Consider the following 23,973-nt stretch of genomic DNA (forward strand, 5'->3'; position numbering starts at 1 on the left):
TACAATATCATGAATGCTTAAAGTTTCTACTTTAATGCTGAAGTTACTTTGTTGGAAAAAATACAGCTTTGTCCTGGCAAGAAGCCTCCGTGAAAAATCCTATCAAATGTTGTTTGCCATCATTACTAGAATCCCCAGTGTTTTTCTCTGTGTGAGTGGGAGTTAAACATTAACATTTGCCCCCGTTATACTTCCTTAATTTTTTCAAATCTCACAAGGGTGTCCAGGTTGATGAATTGTGATGTGGTGGTTATCTTACTGTGCTAACAATGAATGCTTTGGGCAGAAAAAGCAGACCAGTTGGAAAGAAAGAGGACTTTGTTTACCCAAATGTGTTTTTAATTACAGTATTAACAAAGATAAAGCAAAACCAGGGAAGCACAAAATAATCACAGGGGAGTCTAAGAAAATAAATGTTCTGTTTACTTACTCTAAACCTGATGTTTCTCCAAATATTGGATCTTTTTCCTCTTTATTATTATTTCCTTAAGAAACCCCAAATTAAATGTGCCTTGGCTTTAACAACCAAGTAATTGTATGGGGGGGGGGAAATCACCAGATAGAAAATAAATCATGTTGACATTTAAGATTAAAATAAAGCCACAGCTTGATCAAAGAGATTCATATGTTGATATTTATTCATTATAAATATTTCAAATCTTATGTAGTCAAAAGTGATCTATTACTGTTTTCCAGGAAGTGATAATGTCTCCTTCAGTGTCATTAACAATGTTAATCTTGGTCAAGATTCCCTACATTAAAAATGTAAAGCAAGGGCTTCCCTGGTGGCACAGTGGTTAAGAATCCGCCTGCCAATGCAGGGGACATGGGTTCGAGCCCTGGTCAGGGAAGATCCCACGTGCCGCAGAGCAACTAAGCCCGTGCGCCACAACTACCGAGCCTGCACTCTAGAGCCTGCGAGCCACAACTACTGAGCTTGTGTGCCACAAGCCTGTGCGCCTAGAGCCTGTGCTCCGCAACAAGAGAAGCCACTGCAATGAGAAGCCTGCGCACTGCAACGAAGAGTAGCCCGGCTCGCCGCAACTAGAGAAAGCCCACATGTAGCAAAGAAGACCCAACACAGCCAAAAATAACAAATAATTTTTTTTTTAAATGTAAAGCAAAATGTTTCTATAGTAACTATTTTAGATCTGTGTTTTCCAGCCCCTTATGAATCAAAGACTCACTTGTATAGCATCTTGGGCAAGATGTCATATACATACGTGGATACACATATACATACATTATGCTCCCCTCCCCTTTCACAGAGAACGTTTTCGTAAAACGGATAACACTAAAACAGACATACATGAAATGAGTTCTCTAAATAGCAAAGCTATTTAGTTGCAAGCCACAGAAATGCACTCAAGCTAATTTAGACAGGAGAGGCATTTCCTGGAAGCACACTGGTGTTGCACAGCCTTTGAGGACAGGGAATAGGCAGCCCCTGGAAGAGCTAGACCCAGGGGCTGTCAAGGCTAACCACTGGCTCTCTCCAAGACCTCACACTGTCTCCTCAAGTACACTTGTTTCTTTCTGCCTTCTCTCTGCAGCCTGGCTATTGGTGCAGATGGGCCAAACTAGCCTCTTCCAAATACCCTGTCTGCCCCCAGTCTGCATGCTAATTCCAAATTCCTAAACTTTCTCTTTTGGTGGTGGGAAGCAGGTAGTAATTAGCCTTCACAAAGATTCAGAGAAGAGATGAAAGGAAGGATTTGAGAGATCTTTTAGAAGTAAATATTTGTGATACTTGGAGCACCTGAAGTAAGGAAGTAAAGCATACTGAGGTGGTTATTACTTAACTTCATTTCTCTTTTTCTGCCCCAATATATTAAAATTAGCCAGTCTTTTTGAAATCTACTGGGGGAAATAACTAATTTTATCTATCTCAAGTTCTGATTGGGAAATGGGAAGGATACAAATTCTTCATGAATAAATAAACAAATAAATATATGTTGTTACTTCCTGGCACATCTTAGATTAGTCTTAGTTGAGGACAACATCTGTGACACTCAAGGGGCCACACCTGACAGGACAGGAGAATTAAGAAGAGAGGGAGGAAGTGGGAGAAGGCGACAGATTCCCTCACGCCCCAGCGAAATGAGGAAAGAACTGGGAAGAAGGAAGAAGCCAGAGGGGGGCAGACTTGCCTTTACCCAGCAGCCCCGGCTGAAACTTACCAGGGCAGTTTGGGGAACCTTCTTTACAGATGACTTTCTAGAAGCCTGGAGGGCCCAGGAAAATCAAAATTTTACTGTGTGCTCCTGTTTGTCTATGGCAGTTACTCTGAGTTGGAAGATCAGGTTCTGGTCTTATTATTATTATTACTTTTTTTTTTTTTTTTTTTTTGCGGTACGCGGGCCTCTCACTGTTGTGGCCTCTCCCGTTGCGGAGCACAGGCTCCGGACGCGCAGGCTCAGCAGCCATGGCTCACGGGCCCAGCCGCTCCGCGGCATGTGGGATCTTCCGGGACCGGGGCACGAACCCGTGTCCCCTGCATCAGTAGGCGGACTCTCAACCACTGCGCCACCAGGGAAGCCCAGGTTCTGGTCTTACAAAAGGTTTACTGCCTAAATTCTTCATGGGCAAGTAGAAAAGGCCAGGAAGAGCAGGTTAAGACAGATGAAGGAAGGAAGTACTCTGCTTCCATGAGGCCACCCCACCTTTCACCTCTGCTTTGCAGAGACTCAAAACATGTTAAAAATGTGATTAACAAATTGGATTAGGGTCCTGAGGACCGCATAGTTCTACCCACATCACAGCAGCTGTAGTTAATTCTTTGTGGCGGTTTGGGAGCTAGCTTGGCGCAAAATGAAGCAGAAAAAGTGGTTTCATTCCGACATCCCACAAGCCTCCCCTTATGCTAATGTTTCCTTTGTTTCTTGCCAACCCTTCCCACCCCTTTCTAAAACCTTCAAGAAAGGATTATAGTCATTAGCTACTTAGTGTGAATAGATGTTATCTCTTAAGAGGATATTTCCATTTTAACCTTGTCTCCAATTGAAGGCCTCCCAGACTGTTAGAGGAATTTTAAGAATATATTTAAGAATATGTAGCAATTCTTTCTTTCTCAGATACTAGTCACGCCCTGGTAACATCACAGTAGATCTATCCAAGGTTGAGAGTCGAGCAGTACACACCGCTTCCCTCTCTGTTCCTACATTAGCTTACTTCTCTACTGGTTGGCCAACATTTGAGCCCAACTTCACTCTGTTCCAGTGACCCCTGCCCTCGTGCTCCTCCCTGAAACGTCCCCGTGATCCAGAAACTAGAGGGTCATCCTTGGTGCAGTGGGACCTCCTGGGTCCCTTTGTTCCAACTCTGCTCAGCACTCAGTCTCGTTGGTTGTGGTCAGGACCATTCTGGTTGTGAGATATTTTGACTATCACTGCTGCTTCTACATCTTTAAGTGTACTTTTCCACGTTTACCTTACAAATTCAGGCACACCTCTCCTCCTGCAAATCAACAACCGTCACAGCTAACTGAAATCTTTTCCGAAATCGATCTCCCCCAGCTATGAATGAAAAAAAGAAAACACTGCTGAATAATAAACTCTGCAAACAATATGGCTGGGGGAGAAAAGAATATAACTACTTTTGGTTCTTCAACTTTAGTATACCTAAGAATCACCTGGAGAATATGTTTAAAATGCAGATTTCTAGGCCTTGTCTTCAGAGATTCGGATTCCGCAGATCTGGGATGATTCGGGAATCTATCTTTTTAACTTGCATCCTAGGTACATTTGATGGAGATGCTGTCTGAATCACACTTTAAAAACGTGGAACTCGACTGTTGCTGTGAATTATGCGCTGTGGCCTGTGGGTAGGACGTCTGTTTTTCACAAGGAGCTTAGTTTATCAGGATTTGATGTCAATTCCTACAGCTTTAACTACAGATGATGACGATGATACAAGTATTCCTGATGCATTTTCATTGATTGGTGCTCCAGTCTTCCTAGTCTTCTCTAAACACATTCTTTTTTGTTTTGAAATTACAGAGTCTGTCATCCCGAGTAGTGGAACATTTCATGTAAAGCTCCCTAAGAAACACAGTGTGGAACTTGGAATAACCATAAGTTGTAAGTACAAGTGATATCTTTTAAAATGCAGAGTTTTAGGAAGACATTAGAAAAGTGTATTCTCAAATGGTTTACAGGCATGGCAAATGTTTTAAGTTTCATTGCCAAGTTTCTACCTAATGGTACAAAAATGTGGAGCCGGTTACCCTCCAGCACTGAATAGCTGTGTGAATGGAGCAAGTTACTGTAACTCTCTTCAGTCTCAGGTTTCTTCACCTATAAAATGGAAATAAGCGTATCTGCAAAATATCCTCATTTTGTAGGTTATTCAGAGTATTAAATAAAATAACATATTTATATAGCTAGTATAATCCCTGGCAAATAATGAGTAAGTCCTCAATAAATACGTCTCACACACCCCCCATGAATAATTAGATGGCATATGAAGGAATAGAGGTTCTCTACATTTTAACATACTATAGATTAAGTTTTCACAATAATCTATTGAGACTATCTTCCCATCTGTCCACTATGCATCTATAATTCATTTTGCAAGAATGAAATAATGTCTTTTTCTTTAGTAACTTCCTGAATTCCTCCATGGTACAAGGTGCCTGGGTAACCAAGCCAAAAAGAAAAGGAGGACATATAAATGTGTTTAATTCCCTCTTTTCCTCAGGCTCTAGATTTATAACTGCTTTGGTAAAACAGCTTTGAAAATTTGAGCCCCAGTGGAAATTTGTAGAATGGAAATTGAGGTCTCTATGCTTTTAATATCCATAAACTAAGTTCATCCATAAATGCTTCAAGAAAATGAAGCAAATGATTAATGCATGAAGACCAAAGGAGACCTAGAAGCGACATCTGTGACCAAGGTGTGGTCCCTTCCAGAGAGTGATGAGGCTACGTAAAGGTGCCTCACTACACTCTGTCGGATAGCATTTACATCAGTGGCTAAGGCAAAAACCAAGAGTTCTCAAGTGGGTGTATGAAATGGGAGCTGTTCAATTCAACTTTGACAATATACATTTAACATCGAAGATGAAGTTTTATTAATAACCAATAAATCACATATATCTAATGTAACACCAAAAATAGTGGTACTACAATATGGAATAAATGTTAAGAACAAGAAGCCAGGGCTTCCCTGGTGGCTCAGTGGTTGAGAGTCCGCCTGCTGATGCAGGGGACACGGGTTCGTGCCCCGGTCCAGGAGGATCCCACATGCCACGGAGCGGCTAGGCCCGTGAGCCATGGCTGCTGAGCCAATGCGTCCAGAGCCTGTGCGCCGCAACGGGAGAGGCCACAGCAATGAGAGGCCTGCGTACTGCAAAAAAAAAAAGAACAAGAAGCCATGTGTATGAGAGCCTGTATCTCCCCCAACCCCCAGTGCTGGGAGAAAAGTAAGACTGATGGATCTGACGTTCCTCTGTAGAGTAAGTAGAAAGATGAAATGGGACTTTGGAGACTCCAGACCTATTCTAGTTGCTACTACAGTCATTTACGCCTTTAACTGGGTCGCTTCCCCTTTCGGTTTGTTCATTACGAGGCAAAGATGGTATGCCACTGTTCTGTCACCAGCTGTGCTTGCTGAGATTAAGGGAGAGCTCATCAGAACTTACTATTCTAAAAGTATTTGGGGCTCTACGTGGCTTCTGCAACCCGCATGTAACTTTAACCCTGCTCTCATTTATCCTGTCTATTCCATTCCATTCATTTATTCCATCAGAATTGGCCGTGAACGGGGTACCTCTTGGAGTTGCACAGTGTAGAGCCTGCTTGCTGGCTGCACGCAGAGACCCTGCTTCCACCCCATTCTTTCTTCCTCCTGCCTCCATTCAGTAAAGACACTCTGAGTGCCATGGCCCAATACTAAGTTTTGAGTCCTTAGAAATGCTTACTACTGGTGCATCTACAGAAGACCCCTATTCCTCGGAAGCTTCTCTTACCACACAGTTTGCCACACTGTAATTTTACTCTCAAATTTTACTTAAGAGGATGGTTTTTTTTAATGCAATAGATTTATTCTTTTTTATTTGAAAAGCAGTTTTATTTATTTTATTTTCCATTATGGTTTATCACAGGATATTGAATATAGTTGCCTGTGCTATACAGTAGGACCTACTTGTTTATCCATTCTATAGATAATAGTTTGCATCTGCTAATCCCAAACTCCCAATCCTTCCCTTCCCCATTCCCCTCCCCCTTGGCAACCACAAGTCTGTTCTCTATGTCTGTGAGTCTCTTTCTGTTTCATAGATAAGTTCATTTGTGTCATATTTTAGATTCCACATATAAGCGATATCATATGGTATGTGTCTTTCTCTTTCTGACTTACTGCACTTAGTATGATCATCTCTAGGTCTGTCCATGTACATAGCTGCAAATGGCATTATTTCATTCTTTTTTATGGCTGAGTAATATTCCATTGTATGTGTGTATATATATATATATATATATATATATATATATATATATATATACACACCATATCTTCTTTATCCATTCATCAGTCCATGGACATTTAGGTTGTTTCCACACCTTGGTTATTGTAAATAGTGCTGCTATGAACCTAGGGGTGCATGTATCTTTGTGAATTATAGCTTTGTCCAGATATATGCTCAGGAGTGGGATTGCAGGATCAAATGGCAACTCGCAATAGATTTATTCTTAAAGATTAATATACATAAAAATGTAATTTAACTATAAAGGAGAGTATCCCTTTAAAAACTAATCCTGTGATAGATTCCTTTTTCAAAGTCAGTATTTATATGTTCAGTTTGTTTCAAGTGTGGCCATTATACACAACTGCAAAATATTTTATTCACATAAAGAATCATATAAAATTATGCTTTATGATGATGTTACATATGTACTAAAACTGATTTTAATACCAATCATGGAAACTATCCCCAAACCCCACAAAACTGCTTGAATTTTAGCCAGCTGTAAAGTAAAGCTTTTCATGGAAGCTAAAAGTTTTGTGCCATACCCGGATGGAGAAATGATACGTAAGCTCATCAAACATGCCTGTCAGTCCTTCTAGAGCTCCAGCTCCATTTACACAACTAATCCTCACCATCCTGAGTTTGTGTCTCCTCGTGGAAAATACTCATATTTTGCCGGTTGAGAAAGCAGAATTTGCTAAAGAAAAAAAAAAAAAAACAGAATCCATTTTCATTGTTACAAAATAGTAGATTCCTGAGGTCTAGCACAGTTCCTGGCACATACAAGATGCTTGTTTAATCCCTGTCTTTGTTGAAGGAGTGGATGAGGAGTCTGTAAACAATGTTCTTCTAACCAGCGTGCCCTCCAGGAAATGAGCCTCTGAGGGCGATGAGGAATATAGATGCTTGTGCAAAGTCTATTGCATGAACTGAAGAAGCATGAACTTGGAAAATGATGAAGAGCAAGGACTCAGAGCCCAGACTGCCCCACTTCCCAACTCTCTTGACCTCTCTGTACTGAGTTTCCTTGTCTATAAAATGGCGTGCTCATTACCTTCTTTGTAGCATTGTTGAGAAAATTAGATGAGTTAGTGTATGTAAGGTGCCCAGAACACCTTGTGAACCGTAATGAATGTTAATTATTATAATGATCGATATTTATTTTCCACATAGAGCCTCATGAAATATTTTAAGCAAGGCTCTACCCCACAAAATTTAGTGCCAATCGTAATTATCCTACCTAAGTAGGAAATCAAAGGACCCTCTTCTCACTCATACACACACAGGTACTGTTAGGGAAACTGAGGCACTACAGGGGTTTATGAATGTTTCTATCTTTTTTTTTTTGTACATCTTTATTGGAGTATAATTGCTTTACAATGGTGTGTTAGTTTCTGCTTTATAACAAAGTGAATCAGTTATACATATGTTCCCATATCTCTTCCCTCTTGTGTCTCCCTCCCTCCCACCCTCCCTATCCCACCCCTCTAACTGGTCACAAAGCACCGAGCTGATCTCCCTGTGCTATGTGGCTGCTTCCCACTAGCTATCTGTTTTACGTTTGGTAGTGTATACATGTCCATGCCTCTCTCTCGCTTTGTCACCGTTTACCCTTCCCCCTCCCCATAGCCTCAAGTCCATTCTCGAGTAAGTCTGTGTCTTTATTCCTGTTTCACCCCTAGGTTTTTCATGACATTTTTTCCCCTTAAATTCCATATATATGTGTTAACATACAGTATTTGTCTCTCTCTTTCTGACTTACTTCACTCTGTTTGACAGACTCTAGGTCTATCCACCTCATTACAAATAGCTCAATTTCGTTTCTTTTTATGGCTGAGTAATATTCCATTGTATATATGTGCCACATCTTCTTTATCCATTCGTCCTATGATGGGCACTTAGGTTGTTTCCATCTCCGGACTATTGTAAATAGAGCTGCAATGAACATTTTGGTACATGACTCTTTTTGAATTATGGTTTTCTCAGGGTATATGCCCAGTAGTGGGATTGCTGGGTCATATGGTAGTTCTATTTGTAGTTTTTTAAGGAACCTCCATACTGTTCTCCATAGTGGGTGTACCAATTTACATTCCCACCAGCAGTGCAAGAGTGTTCCCTTTTCTCCACACCCCCTCCAGCATTTATTGTTTGTAGATTTTTTGATGATGGCCATTCTGACCAGTGTGAGATGATATCTCATTGCAGTTTTGATTTGCATTTCTCTAATGATCTCACTATCTTTATACAAAGTCCTCTTTCTGTATCTTCATCTTGTGAAAGCTCTGAGTAGTGAGAAATAGGCCTCCACCTCGGGAAGCGTACCATCAGAGCCTTCACGCTTGGCTTAAGACTCACTCTTCATACCTAATTGACTGAGAAATGAGTCCCTCTGATTTTGGATGTGGTGAGCAGTTTTAGACTAATTTTCATAAGTTCCTGATGAGACATTCATAGCACATTAGCATCAGGCATTACTTTTATAGATTTTATTGCTATGATATGGAGTAATTTATTATAGCAAATAAAGTAGAACAGCCTAGCAGAAGGATGCAGTTTGGGACAAGAAGCAGCATCCTGAAGCTCTGACACCTCAGCCAGTCAGAAACCAGAGCCCATACCCTCCAATGCAGCTCACCTGCCTTTCAAGTCAGAGAACTGTGCTTGTCTCTGCAACGTGTAGTTGTCCGTAAAGATCTTTTGGTATCGAAGTTTTCTTTGGAGGTTTTATTACAAGGGAGTTTTATCTACTTTGTACCGTGCATGGCACTAAGCAGTTTATATGTGTTTTCTCATTTAATCCTGAAAGTGGCCCTATAACATCTGTGCCCATTTTACACAGCTGGATAAGCTGCCCAAAGACCCAGAGCTAATAAAAGGCCGTGCAGGGATTCAAACCCTTTCTGTCTGACTTAACACTGGCTGTGTTCGTGTTAACACTCATCCCTGTCACCATCTGATTGATGAATCTTCCCAGATCCTATATTAGAAAAGCAAGAGACAGCATTTTGTGAGTGCAGTTAATTTATTGGCTTTCCTTTTTAGTTGTGACTGAATTGACTTCAGGAACAAAGGCCTGCTTTATTTTTTGTAAAATCATAAAGCATCCTTTATAACAAGAACAACAAATCTGTCATTTTCGCCTTAAGTCTTAAACGTATTTAGAAGAGAAATGTGTTCATGGTTTTTTGCCAACTTTGCAATAAAAACTCTACTCACTGGTCCATTTCAAATCAAATAACCAGTTTTACTTGCAGGTAGTATATATATATGTGTGTGTGTGTGTGTGTGTGTGTGTGTGTGTGTGTGCTTCTCCAGTGTAGTTTGGACAGTTTATCAGGCCCTTTGAGCAAAGTACCTTGACTAGCAGAGTAAGTTCCATGAACGGCTAGACATTACAGAATGTTCTTGGAATGATTCACGTTTAATTAGCTTCACACTGCAGAAGATTTCACCCGTCTTCAGATACAGAAAAAGTGTTTTAAACAAAAGATAGGGACTGTCATTTTCTACCTCTTCCAACAACTGTTAGAGAAGAAAAGAATCCAAATTCACTGTGAGAACCAGTTTCTGACAGTGACAGACGACCAGTGATTTTTAAAGCTTCGTGAGTCAAAAGATGCTAGCTTGAAAACACGCCTTTAGCCCTGCTCCTACCCCAAACCCCCATTTTAAAATGACAGTATAAGATTTTTCAGGAGGCAGAAACTCATAAGGAGAAGAGGAAAAGAAAAATAGATAACAACAACCAAATTTGGAAGTGGCAAAGAAGATGGAGAAAGATTAATTTAAAGAAGCAGAGTGGAAAGCTGACAGCCTGATGTGCATCCTAAACTCCCAGCAAGTCAGAGAGGTGGAATCAGGAACTTCTGGAAGCAAGAGTGATGGGAGAGGGCTTCCCTGGTGGCACAGTGGTTGAGAGTCCGCCCGCCGATGCAGAGGACACGGGTTCGTGCCCAGGTCCGGGAAGGTCCCACATGCCGCGGAGCGGTTGGGCCCGTGAGCCATGGCTGCTGAGTCTGCGCGTCTGGAGCCTGTGCTCCGCAACGGGAGAGGCCACAACAGTGAGAGGCCCGCGTACCGCCAAAAAAAAAAAAAAAAAAAAAGTGATGGGAGAGTACGAACACAGGGGGATTGGTTGAAAGTCTGTTAAGAATGAATGAGTCCCTCAGATGCCTTCCCCAACTCAGAACCACCAAGCACCCCTCCCCTTCCTGGCAGAGCCTAGTTTTATCCTCTGGAAAACGTGAAAGGGAGGGTCTCTGGATTGGGAGGGCACAGCTGAGTGTACCAGTCCAGCTCTGAAAGCAGAGATTCAGTGAGACACTGAATGAGGAGGCTGCTGGTCTTTTCACAGAAGCTCAAAGAAGCCAGGTATCCAGGCTTAATCCCCTCCGAGCTGGAGGAAGAATCAGTGCCATCTGGCACTGAACTATACAGAAGCAGTCTGGCCTGAACTATACAGTGACGACCGTAATCCAGGAGCCCCACTCACGGGCACCAAGCTTTCAAACAGCTACTTTGGAGAGCCATCTTTGATGTGAACAGACAGCTAAGAAAAACACAGGCACTTGGAGGAAAGAATCTAAGATGCAAGACTATCACCAAAAACAAAGAAAAAAACAGAAACAGCACATGCAGGAAGAAGAAAACTTTAAAAAGAAAAAAAAAAAGATCATTAACATCATTTGTATCCCTGGGTGGGAGGCCCTGAATACTATTACACAGTAGCCTCCAGTGGGGAACAAAGAGCTCCTGAAAAGTAAGAATATGGCAGAAATGAAGGAGTTCGACAGAAATACTGGAAAAAATGTTGAGGAAGATTTCTAGAAATTAGGACAAAACAACAAATAAATAAATGAAGAATCTAGACTAAATAGGAAAATTATACGAATCCAAATAACACAATATCCAAATAATAGACGTTACAAAAAGAAAGAGGAGAGAAAAGCATCAAGGATATATTTTCATAAATTTCCTAGAATTGATGGATATAAGTTTCCAGATGTATGGGTCCATGAGCTGTGGATGAAAACAGACCCACACCAAGGCACGTCATCATGAGATTTGAAAACTGGGAGAAAAAGACAATCCTACAGGCTTCCAGTGGGGGTGGGCAGTTTTCACACAGTGTATCAGAACACAAATAATAACCGAGTAATCAGAATGGCGTCAGGCTTCTCAACAAATAGCAGTTCTGGAGTCTAGAAACCAATGGAAGAGTGCCTTCAAAATTCTGAGGGAAAAGAAATTTCCAGCCTAGAATTCTCCATCTAGCAAAGGTGGAAGTAAAAGAAAGACAACTATGCAAGAATTCAGAATACTCTCCTCGCATGCACTCTGCCTCGGGAAGCTGTCAGAGAACGTGTACCAACCACCAAAAGAGAGTAAAGCCAGGAAGGATGCAAGAGAGAGTGTTAAAAGGTAAACTGTGGCATATTAAACATTTTAAGAGTTTATTTGAGCAAAAAAATGGATTCACATCTGGCAGCACCAAACCAGAAGTCGTTAGGAATGCTCCCCCAACAGGAGTCTGGGGAGAGACAGATATAAGAAGAGCAGAGGCAAAGAAAGGAAATTATTTAACTCGCTGTAACTTAAAGCCTAGTTGGCTGTTTGTGACTGGTTGTCCTTAGTATTTTGATTTCATAACCTTGTAAAAGCTTAGATTTTGGTTGGCTTCCTTGGGCTACCACAGCATTAGAGCCACCTCAGTCTAATGGCCTCCTTCTTTAATTAATTTAACAGGAATGAAAAGAAACTCTGGGTTCCCAGGGTCTGTGGGAAGGAAATTCCCAAGGTCTGGGTAGTAACCCTAGAAAGCAAACGTTCCAGATGGGTTGGAAACCTCTAATAGAATTCTTGATATGATATAACATGTTGAGAGATTACAGATCTGAGGAGTTGAATTCATGGTAAACACAAGAAAATTAAGCCAACAAAGACATCAAGACAACAGAAAATATATCCTGTAGAAAAGGCAGGTAATCATGCCATGCAACATGGCTTGTCTTCTAATACTGTTTGCAGTCATACTAAAGTAAATGCTAAATATTGATTTTACAAAAAATGACAAAACTGTATTGGAAGAATGGGGGAACAAGAACTGTGTCTGAATATGGTGGTGATGTAGAGGCGGAAGAGAACTGACTTCTCATCTTTCATAACAGAAAGAGGCAGCATGCGAGATTTTTTCTTTTTTTAGTTGCGGCATGCAAACTCTTAGTTGCGGCATGTGGGATCTAGTTCCCTGACCAGGGATCGAACCCGGGCCCCCTGCATTGGGGGTGTGGAGTCTTAGCCACTGGACCACCAGGGAAGTCCCCCCATCTCCCCTTTTTATCCAGCTTTTCTCCAGGATTTCATGGCCAGTGCCCAGAGCAGACGTGCCTAGCTCATAGTTGGTGTTCAATGAGTATGTGTTCGATGGATGGCTCTGTGAACTTCAGTTCAGTGGATTTCACAGTTCAATGGAGAACTCCAAGCAAATTCAAAGCACTGAGCGAGTGCTAATGTATTCTCACTCAAAGGGTCACAAAGCCCTCGGAGGTGAGGCAAGTCAGGAAGTGAGATCCTTCCAATGAGGACAGTGGCAAATTAGAGACGGAAGGCTCCATCTGAAGGAGAGAGTGGGAAAGTGAGTCCAATGTTGCTGGATAATCATCATAATAAACACTTATGTACTGTATTGTATGCGCACTGCTTCAGTCACTTTACATAGAAAAATTCAATCCTTACAACAAAAACTGTATGAGATCAGCACTGTTGTTCTTTACCACCGTTTCACAGACCAGGAAACTAAGGTGTCTGAACACTATGTGCTCAGGCATACACGGCTTATATGTGGAAGAGGCAGGATTTGGAACCCAAGCATCTGGCTGCCTCTTCATCACTATACCATATTGCCTCTCTAACTTTTTAAAAGAAGCTGTACATCTGTATGAAACCTACTACTTTTTAAATGTTGGCAACTAATTTTTTAAAGCACTACAAGTCAAGCAAAGCATGCTTGGTTTGTACCTTCCTCAGAGAAGACTCAAAACATGGTGCTAACCTAAGTGTCCATCGACAGATGAATGGATAAAGAAGATGTGGCACATATATACAGTGGAATATGACTCAGCCATAAAAAGAAACGAAATTGAGTTATTTGTAGTGAGGTGGATGGACCTAGAGCCTGTCATACAGAGTGAAGTAAGTCAGAAAGAGAAAAATAAATACCGTATGCCAACACATATATATGGAATCTAAAAAAAAAAAAAAGGTTCTCAAGAGCCTAGGGGCAGGACGGGAATAAAGACATGAACGTAGAGAATGGACTTGAGGACACAGGGAGGGGGAAGGGTAAGCTGGGACAAAGTGAGAGAGTGGCATGGAAATATATACACTACCAAATGTAAAATAGCTAGCTAGTGGGAAGCAGCTGCATAGCACAGGGAGATCAGCTCGGTGCTTTGTGTCCACCTAGAGGGGTGGGATAGGGAGGGTGGGAGGGAAACGCAAGAGGGAGGAGATATGGGAACATATGTATATGTAGAGCTGATTCACTTTGTTATAAAGCAGAAACTAACACACTATTGTAAAGCAATTATACCCCAATAAAGATGTTAATAAATAAATAATATAGGCTAAAAAAAACATGATGCTAGGTCTATTCGCAATAGCTAAGACATGGAAACAATCTAAATGTCCATCGACAAATGAATGAATAAAGAAGATGTGGTACATATATACAATGAAATACTACTCGGCCATAAAAAAGAATGAAATAATGCCATTTGCAGCAACATGGATGGACCTAGAGATTATCATACTAAATGAAGTAAGTCAGAAAGAGAAAGACAAATAACATATAATATCACTTATGTGTGGAATCTAAAATATGACACAAATGCACTTATTTATGAAACAGAAACGACTCAGATATAGAGAACAGACTTGTGGTTGTCAAGGGGAAGGGGAGTGGGGGAGGGATGGATTGGGAAGTTGGGGTTAGCAGATGTAAACTATTATATATAGAATGGATAAACAACCCCAAGTTCCTACTGTATAGCACGGAGAACTATATTCAATATCCTATGCTAATCCATAATGGAAAAGAATATAAAGAAAGAACGTATATATATGTATAACTGAGTCACTTTGCTGTACAGCAGAAATTAACATAACATTGTAACTCAACTATACTTCAATTAAAAATTTTTTTAAAGAAAAATAAAATAAAACATGGTGCCAGGGTGTGCAAACCATGACTGAGCCCTCAAAGCCCGAAAGGCATGGCCACATTTAATGTGCCTGGTAAGCATGGTAGTGATAGTGTCAGGAGCTCAACTTCTGGGCTCAACTTCATCACTCCAGTGGGCATCCACCCTGATGAACCTTTCAAACCTCAAGTATGGACTTGATTAAAGGAGAAAGAGAAGAATGTAGTAAACATGAAATGGGCACCATACATGTCTGTAGACCATTAGAAGTTTCACACCCCTCTGCAAAGCTGTGTGGGTTTGTCCAGAGGTCACAGTGTTATTTTCCTCTGTTAGAAGGGTGACAGAGATGGGTTTGATGTATTTCGTTGCCTATACTGTTTTGTTTTAGTCCATTTCAATGGAAAATGAATTTTTTAAAAAACCAAGGGAAACATTGAGTGCTCTGTGATGGTTACTAAAGCTTGGGAAAATATCGTGTAAAGTTATTGGCAGATGCTAGGAAAGTTGTATTTGCTGATTATAACAAAGTTTTTGTTTTTGTGCCCTGTGCCCAGAACGATTTGCCGTTCTGAAATGTAATATGAGTAAAACCGCTGGATGTTTATATTTCTGTAGTGGAATTATATCAAATCACTGAGTGGAGGTTTAAATTATGAATTAATTGTAGTGAACAGAATGTTTTGCATTCTTTGCTAGAAGCTAAGAATAGTGATTGGATGAAGTCCCATTAACATTTACTGTGGACTAACTCGGTGGGTAAGGTATTGGTATATGTGTTTGCTTTTTCTTTCAATGATGTGTTGCGATATTAAACCATCTGTTCTTGTGCATAAACATTTTCCTGGGATTCAAATGGGATTATGGGATATGATATGGTTCTGTGATTATTATGGGGTGATCAGACTGTTTATAATAAAATCTTACATTAGGCGCCTTTTAATGATCCTTAAAAAGAAATCACTCCAGGCTTCAGGTTGGTAAAACGTCTCCTATTGGAGGCAAATTGTTGTTTATAAATGTTGGTATGTTCATTTTAATTATTGAACTCCTAAATTAAATGTAAACTTTCTAGGTCAAGATGATATTTTTGTACTTAAATATGGACTATAGTTCATTTTGAGGATTAAGTCTAAGTAGACTCATTGCTAATGGCTTTTCATTATTATTATTCCATTATCACCAAAGGGAAATATTCCTAAGAAAATTTATAAAGCCCAAAACTGACCCCTGTGCAGGATAATAGATTTATCTATAAACTCAATAAAAGTTACATGTACATGTTTAAATATGAATATATATAAGTATAAATAAATAGCATCAGTCAGATTTCTGAATATTTCAGAGCATTCTAGGTATGAATTTGTGAGCAAAATTTTAATATTTGCAGTCTATCTAGTAAAAGATATCCTTCTGGGGAAAAAAAAAACTTACATTAGTGATTCTCATCCACTTTCCCACCCAGTACACTTGAGTAATATGGCAGGATCCCATGAAGAGTGGTGTCTCCTCACTGGTAAGGAGTGAAAGAATGGGTAGGAGAAGGGATCACATGTAAGTACCACTAAGGGGAGCCCCTGATTGCTTTTAATACACTTTTCTGTTGGACTATTCACTCTTCACCTCCGTCTCTTGAGAATCACAGATTGAAATAGATTTAATCCAGATGGGCAGCTTTTCAATTGCTTTCTTCAATTGCAGATTTAAAATAACTTTGCTTTAGTTTTCAAGTTTATGAGTACTTTAACACAAACATTTTTATATCAAGAAGGGGTAATATGTGCATTTTTAAATTCATTTGCTGATTCTCTTTGCTTTGCATACAAACTGTACTTGCATTAATGGCTGCTATACAGTGAGACCTGTACAGTAGTGGGTGAATTGTGGATATAAAGATGTGACTATTCTATCTTCATTATTACAGCACCATCCAGTAGAAAACCAGGAGACCCCCTGGTCATATCAGATATCAAGAAAGGCAGTGTGGCACACAGGTAAGAAAGATGGATTTACTGATTCATCCCAAGGTATTTCTTAATTACAGCAGAAATGACCTCTTCCACACCCAAGACAACCTTGCTAATAGGTCATGGTATTCTCAATATTTTCCAGGCAATCACGATTAATCGATTATATTTTTGACATCCCTAATGTCAATGACTATGTAGAGCTCTCCCCCGGTGTCAGTTTATTTCTGCACCCAGTGCAGACAACAATCACATGAAAATGTTTTTTAGGGTCATTCATGAGTCCAACATAGCCTCTCCTTCACTGATCATCTTCCATCCTTCATTTTTCCTGCTAAAAAACTGAAAGTGGCCCCAATGATGAGAGTCACCCCACATGGAGATAATAGCTTAGGGGAGAGTTTTGCTAGATGCCAGGATGTCCTCCCTAGTCAAGCCAGGTCCTTGAGCCTTAAACAGTGTTTATGTATCCTGTTTGGTTCATAGACCACAAAAATCAGGGAGCCTCAAACTTTCAATTTCACAGATCAAAAATATTTTTAAGTGATTAGGAATATTGATGTAAGACTGTTAACTTTCTTTTTATTTTCCAGTTAAGGACTTAAAAAATCCCATCTGTTATCACAGTCATTTCATTAAAGAAATATTTTAACACTCAAAAAGTAGGAAGGACATTGTATGAACTTAGGTATATAGGTATAGGCTCAGATACTGTGACAAGGAGACATAAACGGAGTGGATCCAACAAGACAGAAGTTTGTCTCTCATACAGCAGTTGGGAGGTAGACAGGCAACGCAGGGCTGGAGAAGCAGCTCTGCCGTCCTCTCCAGCTTCTCCAGTCATTGTGATTTTCCAGCCATAGAAGGGAGGTGGGGTGGTGCAGAAAGAGTCTGGGGTGTGTATCTTTAGGGGATGACCCAGAAGAAGGAAGGGAGAATGGATTCTGGGAAGCAATTAGCAATCTCGGTCACAGACAGAATGCATAAAGGATGGTTCTTACCAAAACATAACCTTCCTTACAGATATGTGTGCATATACATACAGAAGCACCTGCACGCACATATACCTTCTCATTGTTTTTCTCATTTCGTGATGGACCTTTAAAAACTTTCAAGACCTGAAGCAGTCCGTAACCAGTATTAGACTCTCAATGGCCACCTTCCAGATAGCATCCAATTCCCCTTTTCTCCCTACTGCAGCCATAGTGAGTTCCCCAGTGCAGGTGGAAAGAGCAGAGACACCAGGACTCAGACCTCCCCTAAGGCCATCCCACCTTGACTCACCTCACTCCCTGTATCCTCTCCTAGTATCTGGACTGCCAAGGACCAAAAGTGGTGCAACAATCTGGAGAAGCATAAGGACACCCGGGCTGTGGAAACCTGGGCCCATTACCCCCCTTCCTGGAAACCTTAGAATTCCTGAGTGACGCTTATATGGTTGTCCTGGTCTAATTGAAGAAAGCAGAAGAAAAATATTTTTTAATACTCTGCAATTTAATGTCACGGCAGCCATCCAAATTAAGACTGGAGAAAGGGGATTTGTCAATAAAATGCAGTTTTAAAAGTTGAAGAATCTTATTTCTTCTAAAGGCTACCATAATGCTGCTCTGTGCTAAATGCCTCTTAAATGGCCTGGTCAAGTGCTCATCATTAATCATGCATTTGCTATGCCTTTACTATCAGAACGGGAACCCTGGAACTTGGGGATAAATTACTTGCCATAGATAACATCAGGCTGGACAACTGTTCCATGGAAGATGCAGTTCAGATCCTTCAGCAGTGTGAAGACTTGGTGAAGCTGAAAATCCGCAAAGATGAAGATAATTCAGGTATTGATAACCTCCTTAGTGAAGACTGATTTCTCTAACTGCCCGTCTGTCACCAAAGATATTAGATCTTGGTGTTTTACATACAACAGCTGGCTAGTGACATGGCAGCAGTGTTTTTTGTAGTTAAGAGGATCTTTAAATTGGGCGTTGAGAGTGTAGTATGAATTTTAAATAATGGTGCTTTTAAATGGTATAATTAAGATATTTTCATTATATAAACATTATAGCTACATTAAAATAACTTTAAAGATGAAAACTTAATCATCACCTGATACCACCCTAATACAATAGAACTGGTCATTTTCTAGTTGATATTATGTTACGTAATTATAACCACAGTGCGTGTTCTCTTTTTTCCTTAGCTTTATAAACATGTTACCATTTTACAAACCCTTAATAGCTATCATTTGAATTTACTGCCCGTAATGTATTTACCATTCTTTTCTTCTTACTTAGATTGCTCCCAGTTGTTTTATTACTGTAGGTGGCACAATAACCGATATTTTTATGCGTGGATATCTTTATTCAACTTTTTTTCTTTTGAATTATTTCCTTAGGAAATATTCCTAAAAGTAGGGTGACTGAGTCAAAATAAAAAGGGAATTTTTATGATTTCGGATGAGTCTTGTACCGTGTTGCTTTCTAAAAGGGCTGTATCCATTGTTAGTGCTTCCAGTTATGTGCGAAAACAGGAGAGCGGTGCCTCTCAAACTTGAGAAGGCCTCAGAATCACCGGAAGAGCTCAGTTAAAACACAGTTCCTGAGCGCTCACCCTAGGTGGGGCCTGAGACTGTCATTTCTAACAAACTTCATCATGATGCTGCTGTGGGCCAAGACCCAGCAATCTGAGTAGCCCCGCAGCAGACGCCCTTTTATCTGATTTTGATAAGAACCCAAGCTAACTGAAAAAAGTTCATGAATTGAAAGAGTCAACTAATGTGGGGATTTATAGAAAGTAACATATATCTATAACATAAACATTTAACTTAAAAATGTACCGATCTTATGGGTGAAGCCAACACTTTCTGCTGATTGTAGTTACAAGCCTTTTGACTTGTTTGCCTAAGTCATACCCATAATATACAGTTTATGATTTCCAGGTTTGGTTTTTGTGTGTTGTTTTGCTTTAATGCAGTGAGAATTTAAATAATTTAAAGCAATCTGAATGCATACTCCATCTAGATTTTTATTTCCCCAATGTTTTCAAGTTTTTCCTCTGTGTAATTAACTGTTGATTTCTTGCCTAATAATCCCCCTTACTGAATCTTTCCAAAGCATTTGATTTTTTCATAGATCCAATATACTCATATTTCATAGGTTATGTAAGATTCATTAAATTACGTCGTTACAATAACAAGTACAACTGGCATAAACAGGATTGGAAATAATCATAATTGACTCTAAACTTTTAAGTTTTTGACTCAATTGGTAGCAGGAACAGAGGTACACGGGGTACTGCAGAGGGAAACCTATTATTCTGGAACATTCAATGGCATTGGTCAGTATATTTTACAAAGAGGATGGAGAGTCACAATTAATCCAGTAAATTGGTTAAAGGGAGATTGATTAAGAGAGTTTCTACTGAATATAGTTTCATCCCAACCAATAATGAGCAGTTGTCAATGTCCTGGTATCTCCTGGAATCTAATCCTCTAGATCCAGAGTTCATGGTCATGTCAAGCCTTGTGTTTATGATTCCTATTCAAAGTCAAAACAAGTTGGTAGTTACATCCATCAGTACAGCTGGTAAAGATGATTATATCCGAGTATACTTTATAATGAACGTTTAAAAATATGCATAGATTTCTACTAGTTATTTCCCAAGCAACTGATTTTCCACACCAACACTTGCATTTCTCTCCTAAAAAGCATGCAGTTTTTTGGGGGGATTTATTTTAAAAGAAGCATAAAGCCTCCAGCGTCAGACGGGGTTCTGTCCTAGTAAAGAGGCAAAGCCCTGTGGAGAAACCCATTTTGCATGATTGGCCAAACTAAGCAGATCTCAGCTATCTTCCTTGCAGAGTGAAGAAGCCAAGCCAGAGATGAATATGTATGGTGCTCGTGGTTGGCGATGTTCCCAGTTCCAAAGCCAGGCTGTGCAGACACACTGGGGGGAGTTTCAGAAACAACAGCTGAGCGCTTGGAGAGCCAGATCTTACTTTCAGTTGCTTCTTTCCTTTGGCTCATTTTTCCGCTTTAGACCCTTCCCCCTACAATCCCTATGCCTAATACTATGGTAATGATCATGCTTGTTAGGGTTTTTTTTTTCTAATTTTAAGAGGTCCAGTTTTTTTTTTTTTTTTTTTTTTGTGGTACGCGGGCCTCTCACTGTTGTGGCCTCTCCCGTTGCGGAGCACAGGCTCCGGACGCGCAGGCTCAGCGGCCATGGCTCACGGGCCCAGCCGCTCCGCGGCACGTGGGATCCTCCCGGACCGGGGCACGAACCCGTGTCCCCTGCATCGGCAGGCGGACTCTCAACCACTGCGCCACCAGGGAAGCCCTAAGAGGTCCAGTTTTTAAAATCCTAAATCCTTCCATTGAAAACCATGCACCTCCCCAAAATAAGACTGTAAATATAGGTGCAAGAGACATACTTACCCAAACCAGATTTTCTCAAGTTGTCATATTAAAATATACACCCACTTAGACACATTTTTATAACAGACCATTATTTGAAAATTATCATCTGATCATCGATTTGGAAGAATTTGAGTGTTTCTGTATCCTCTTCCCCTATGAGAATATAAGTATAATTTGAGTAACTGAATCCTTTTTTATTCAGAGCGAAGCAAGGGGAGGGATTATTCAAAATGTAAAACCTGGATATAGACTAGTTCAAGGCCAACTATGTAGACATAAAGAGAACACACTTTTTTTTTTTTTTTTTTTTTTTTGCGGTACGCGGGCCTCTCACTGCTGTGGCCTCTCCCGCTGCGGAGCACAGACTCCGGACGCGCAGGCCCAGCGGCCATGGCTCATGGGCCCAGCCGCTCCGCGGCATGTGGGATCCTCCCGGACTAGGGCACGAACCCGTGTCCCCTGCATCGGCAGGCGGACTCTCAACCACTGCGCCACCAGGGAAGCCCAGAGCACACACTTTTAAATCCAGCTCTACCACATTTGAGCTGTGTCAGTTTGGGCAAGTTACTTAACCTGCCTGAGATTCAGTACCATTTTCAGTAATGTGCACAAAATAATACCCACCTCGGGGAGCTGTTGTAGCTTGTTGAGAGAGAGATTTCCTGGCACAATCAGTATTCAGTAACTGGGAACTATTTTTTTTATTATTGCATCCTGACATGCCTTTCCCCACATTAGTTCTGATCCTTGGTCAAGATATAAATGAGTGGAAAATAAGCATTATTCATGACAACAGTCACTGATTTTGGAAGTTTGATACCTTGCTTAATCTGAAATTAAGCTGGTGATTTAAATTGTTGCCATCCTTTGTCTCTGTATTTTAGAATGATAATACTCGGTATGTATGCGTCACTCCCTAAAATATTGCTTATACTAATATTGGACTTTCTGTACCAGTAGACTTCAGGAGTCTTCCAGTTCTTTCCTTAAGTGTCTGCTCCTCTCGATCCTTGGTTCTCTGATCAGTTACAGAAAGTTTATAACCATACTTGATATAACTTGGTTTCCTAAGCTAGTAATACTGGAATTGAGTTTAACAGATGTTGCTTCAAAAGGTAAGCCTGTCTTCCAGCTACAATAATTTTATTGCTCTGCCTTGTACTTTAAAGGAGATGGTAGAACTATTCTCAAACGTTGTTAAAGTCTTTGTTTTTCATTCAGTCACGCCATCAGCATTTATTTAGTGTCTGGAAGGTCCTAGGGACTGCCAGTTCTTAGATTAAAAAGGACACACCATCTCTGCCCTTAAATCACTCACCATGTTATAGGAGAAACAGAAGAAAATAATCAACAGTATTATGAATGTTCTAGGTGTGTGCACAAAACGTTAAGAGAACGGGAAGGCACCCATTTGAGACTGGGGAGCTCAAGGAAATGCTTCTAACAACCTTGGTCTTGGAAGTATTTGGGAGGTGTTGTTAAAATTAACCAGAGGAAAAGTATGAGCCAAAGGAAGTCAGAGAGAGCAGCACATCCTAGTAGCAAGTATAGCTGAAGCAAAAAGTTTGTGTAAGGACTCAGTAGTGGGTGAATAGATGGATACACTGAAGCCAGATCATTATGGTCCTTCTAACTATGTTAAAAAATTTGAACTTTACCCCAGAAGCCAATGAGGAGCCATTAAAAGACAAAAAGCAGGGGAACGAGGCCAGGGTATTTGGTCTGTGACCACTGGTTGCGGTCACTTACTGAAATAATGAAGAGGCATTCAAGAGAGTCTGCATTAACTCTGTTTCTAGCGCTGGCTGGGGGAAGCAGTAAAATAAAATGACCAAGAACACTAGGCTGACTTCACAACTGACAAGCTGGGAAACTTCGGAAAATTAACTTCTCTGGGCACCAGTGCCCTCATCCGCAATGTCCATTGAATGCGTCCTGAACGCGGCAGTTTTAAGGATCAAAGGAGGCAATATATTGATATTTAAGCACTCAGCGACAATGAATGGCACCAAGTAACGCCCAGTGAATGCAGACTATCAACAGCCATTATTAGGATGCTTTTAAAATTAATTTTAGGGCTTCCCTGGTGGCGCAGTGGTTGAGAGTCCGCCTGCCGATGCAGGGGGCGCGGGTTCGTGCCCCGGTCCGGGAGGATCCCATGTGCCACGGAGCGGCTGGGCCCGTGAGCCATGGCCGCTGAGCCTGCGCGTCCGGAGCCTGTGCTCCGCGACAGGAGAGGCCACAGCAGTGAGAGGCCTGCGTACCGCAAATAAATAAATAAATAAATAAAATTAATTTTAGCTTTATTTTACTATGGCCAAATCTTTTGGAACACCTGGGATTGTAGGAAAACCCCCACCCCCCATATTCAGTGGCCATTCTCTCTAGAGGAGCTTGTACATCTGTCATCTTTCGTTACCAGGGGAACATAAATCGGGTACAGCCAGTCGGTGCTTGTCTGGGTCCAAGCCTCTAGAACCATGGCTGTTACCTAATCCCCAGGCCTTCAGAGATGCAAGTAAGATCTATTGCTTGAAATAAGATCTTGACTGCATCTAGATCCAACGTAGCTGAAGAGGGGAGGGTTTGGAGATCTGAGAAAGAACCCTGAAGCAAAGGAGAGAATTTGGGGGAATTGTGGGAAGAAATACATGGAAGCTTCCAAATCTGTCCCAAATAATTTCTAAGGGTCCGCTTTGTATCACTGCCTTTGTGCCAGTCAAATATACGGACGCTAATGGCCTCTCTCTTGATTTAGAGCCCCTCGCTTCTAATACGTAGCATGTTTGTAGAGACTAAAAATTCAGTATTTTCCCTTCACCGGCTCTGATCTGCGCTGAGAAACATTTCCAGGCGGCAACTTGTCCCATCGGAAGCAAATTACCTTTTCACAATTTCAAATAGAGTCTTATGCAAATACAGCCTTATTA

At 40.8% G+C, this 23,973-nt stretch overlaps 1 protein-coding gene across 8 annotated transcripts in view; it reads left to right on the forward strand.

The window, feature by feature from the left end:
- GRIP1 (glutamate receptor interacting protein 1) overlaps positions 1 to 23,973 on the forward strand; it is a 697,619-nt gene that overhangs the window by 610,556 nt on the left and 63,090 nt on the right. For all 8 annotated transcript variants that reach the window (XM_060306088.1, XM_060306085.1, XM_030866357.2 and 5 more), the window contains 3 exons: positions 3,999 to 4,079; positions 16,592 to 16,661; positions 18,318 to 18,463. In XM_060306088.1, coding sequence (XP_060162071.1) covers positions 3,999 to 4,079; positions 16,592 to 16,661; positions 18,318 to 18,463 — 297 coding nt within the window. The remainder of the gene's footprint in view (positions 1 to 3,998; positions 4,080 to 16,591; positions 16,662 to 18,317; positions 18,464 to 23,973) is intronic.

The sequence above is a fragment of the Globicephala melas genome, chromosome 10, assembly GCF_963455315.2.
Source record: "Globicephala melas chromosome 10, mGloMel1.2, whole genome shotgun sequence".
Lineage (NCBI taxonomy): Eukaryota > Metazoa > Chordata > Mammalia > Artiodactyla > Delphinidae > Globicephala > Globicephala melas.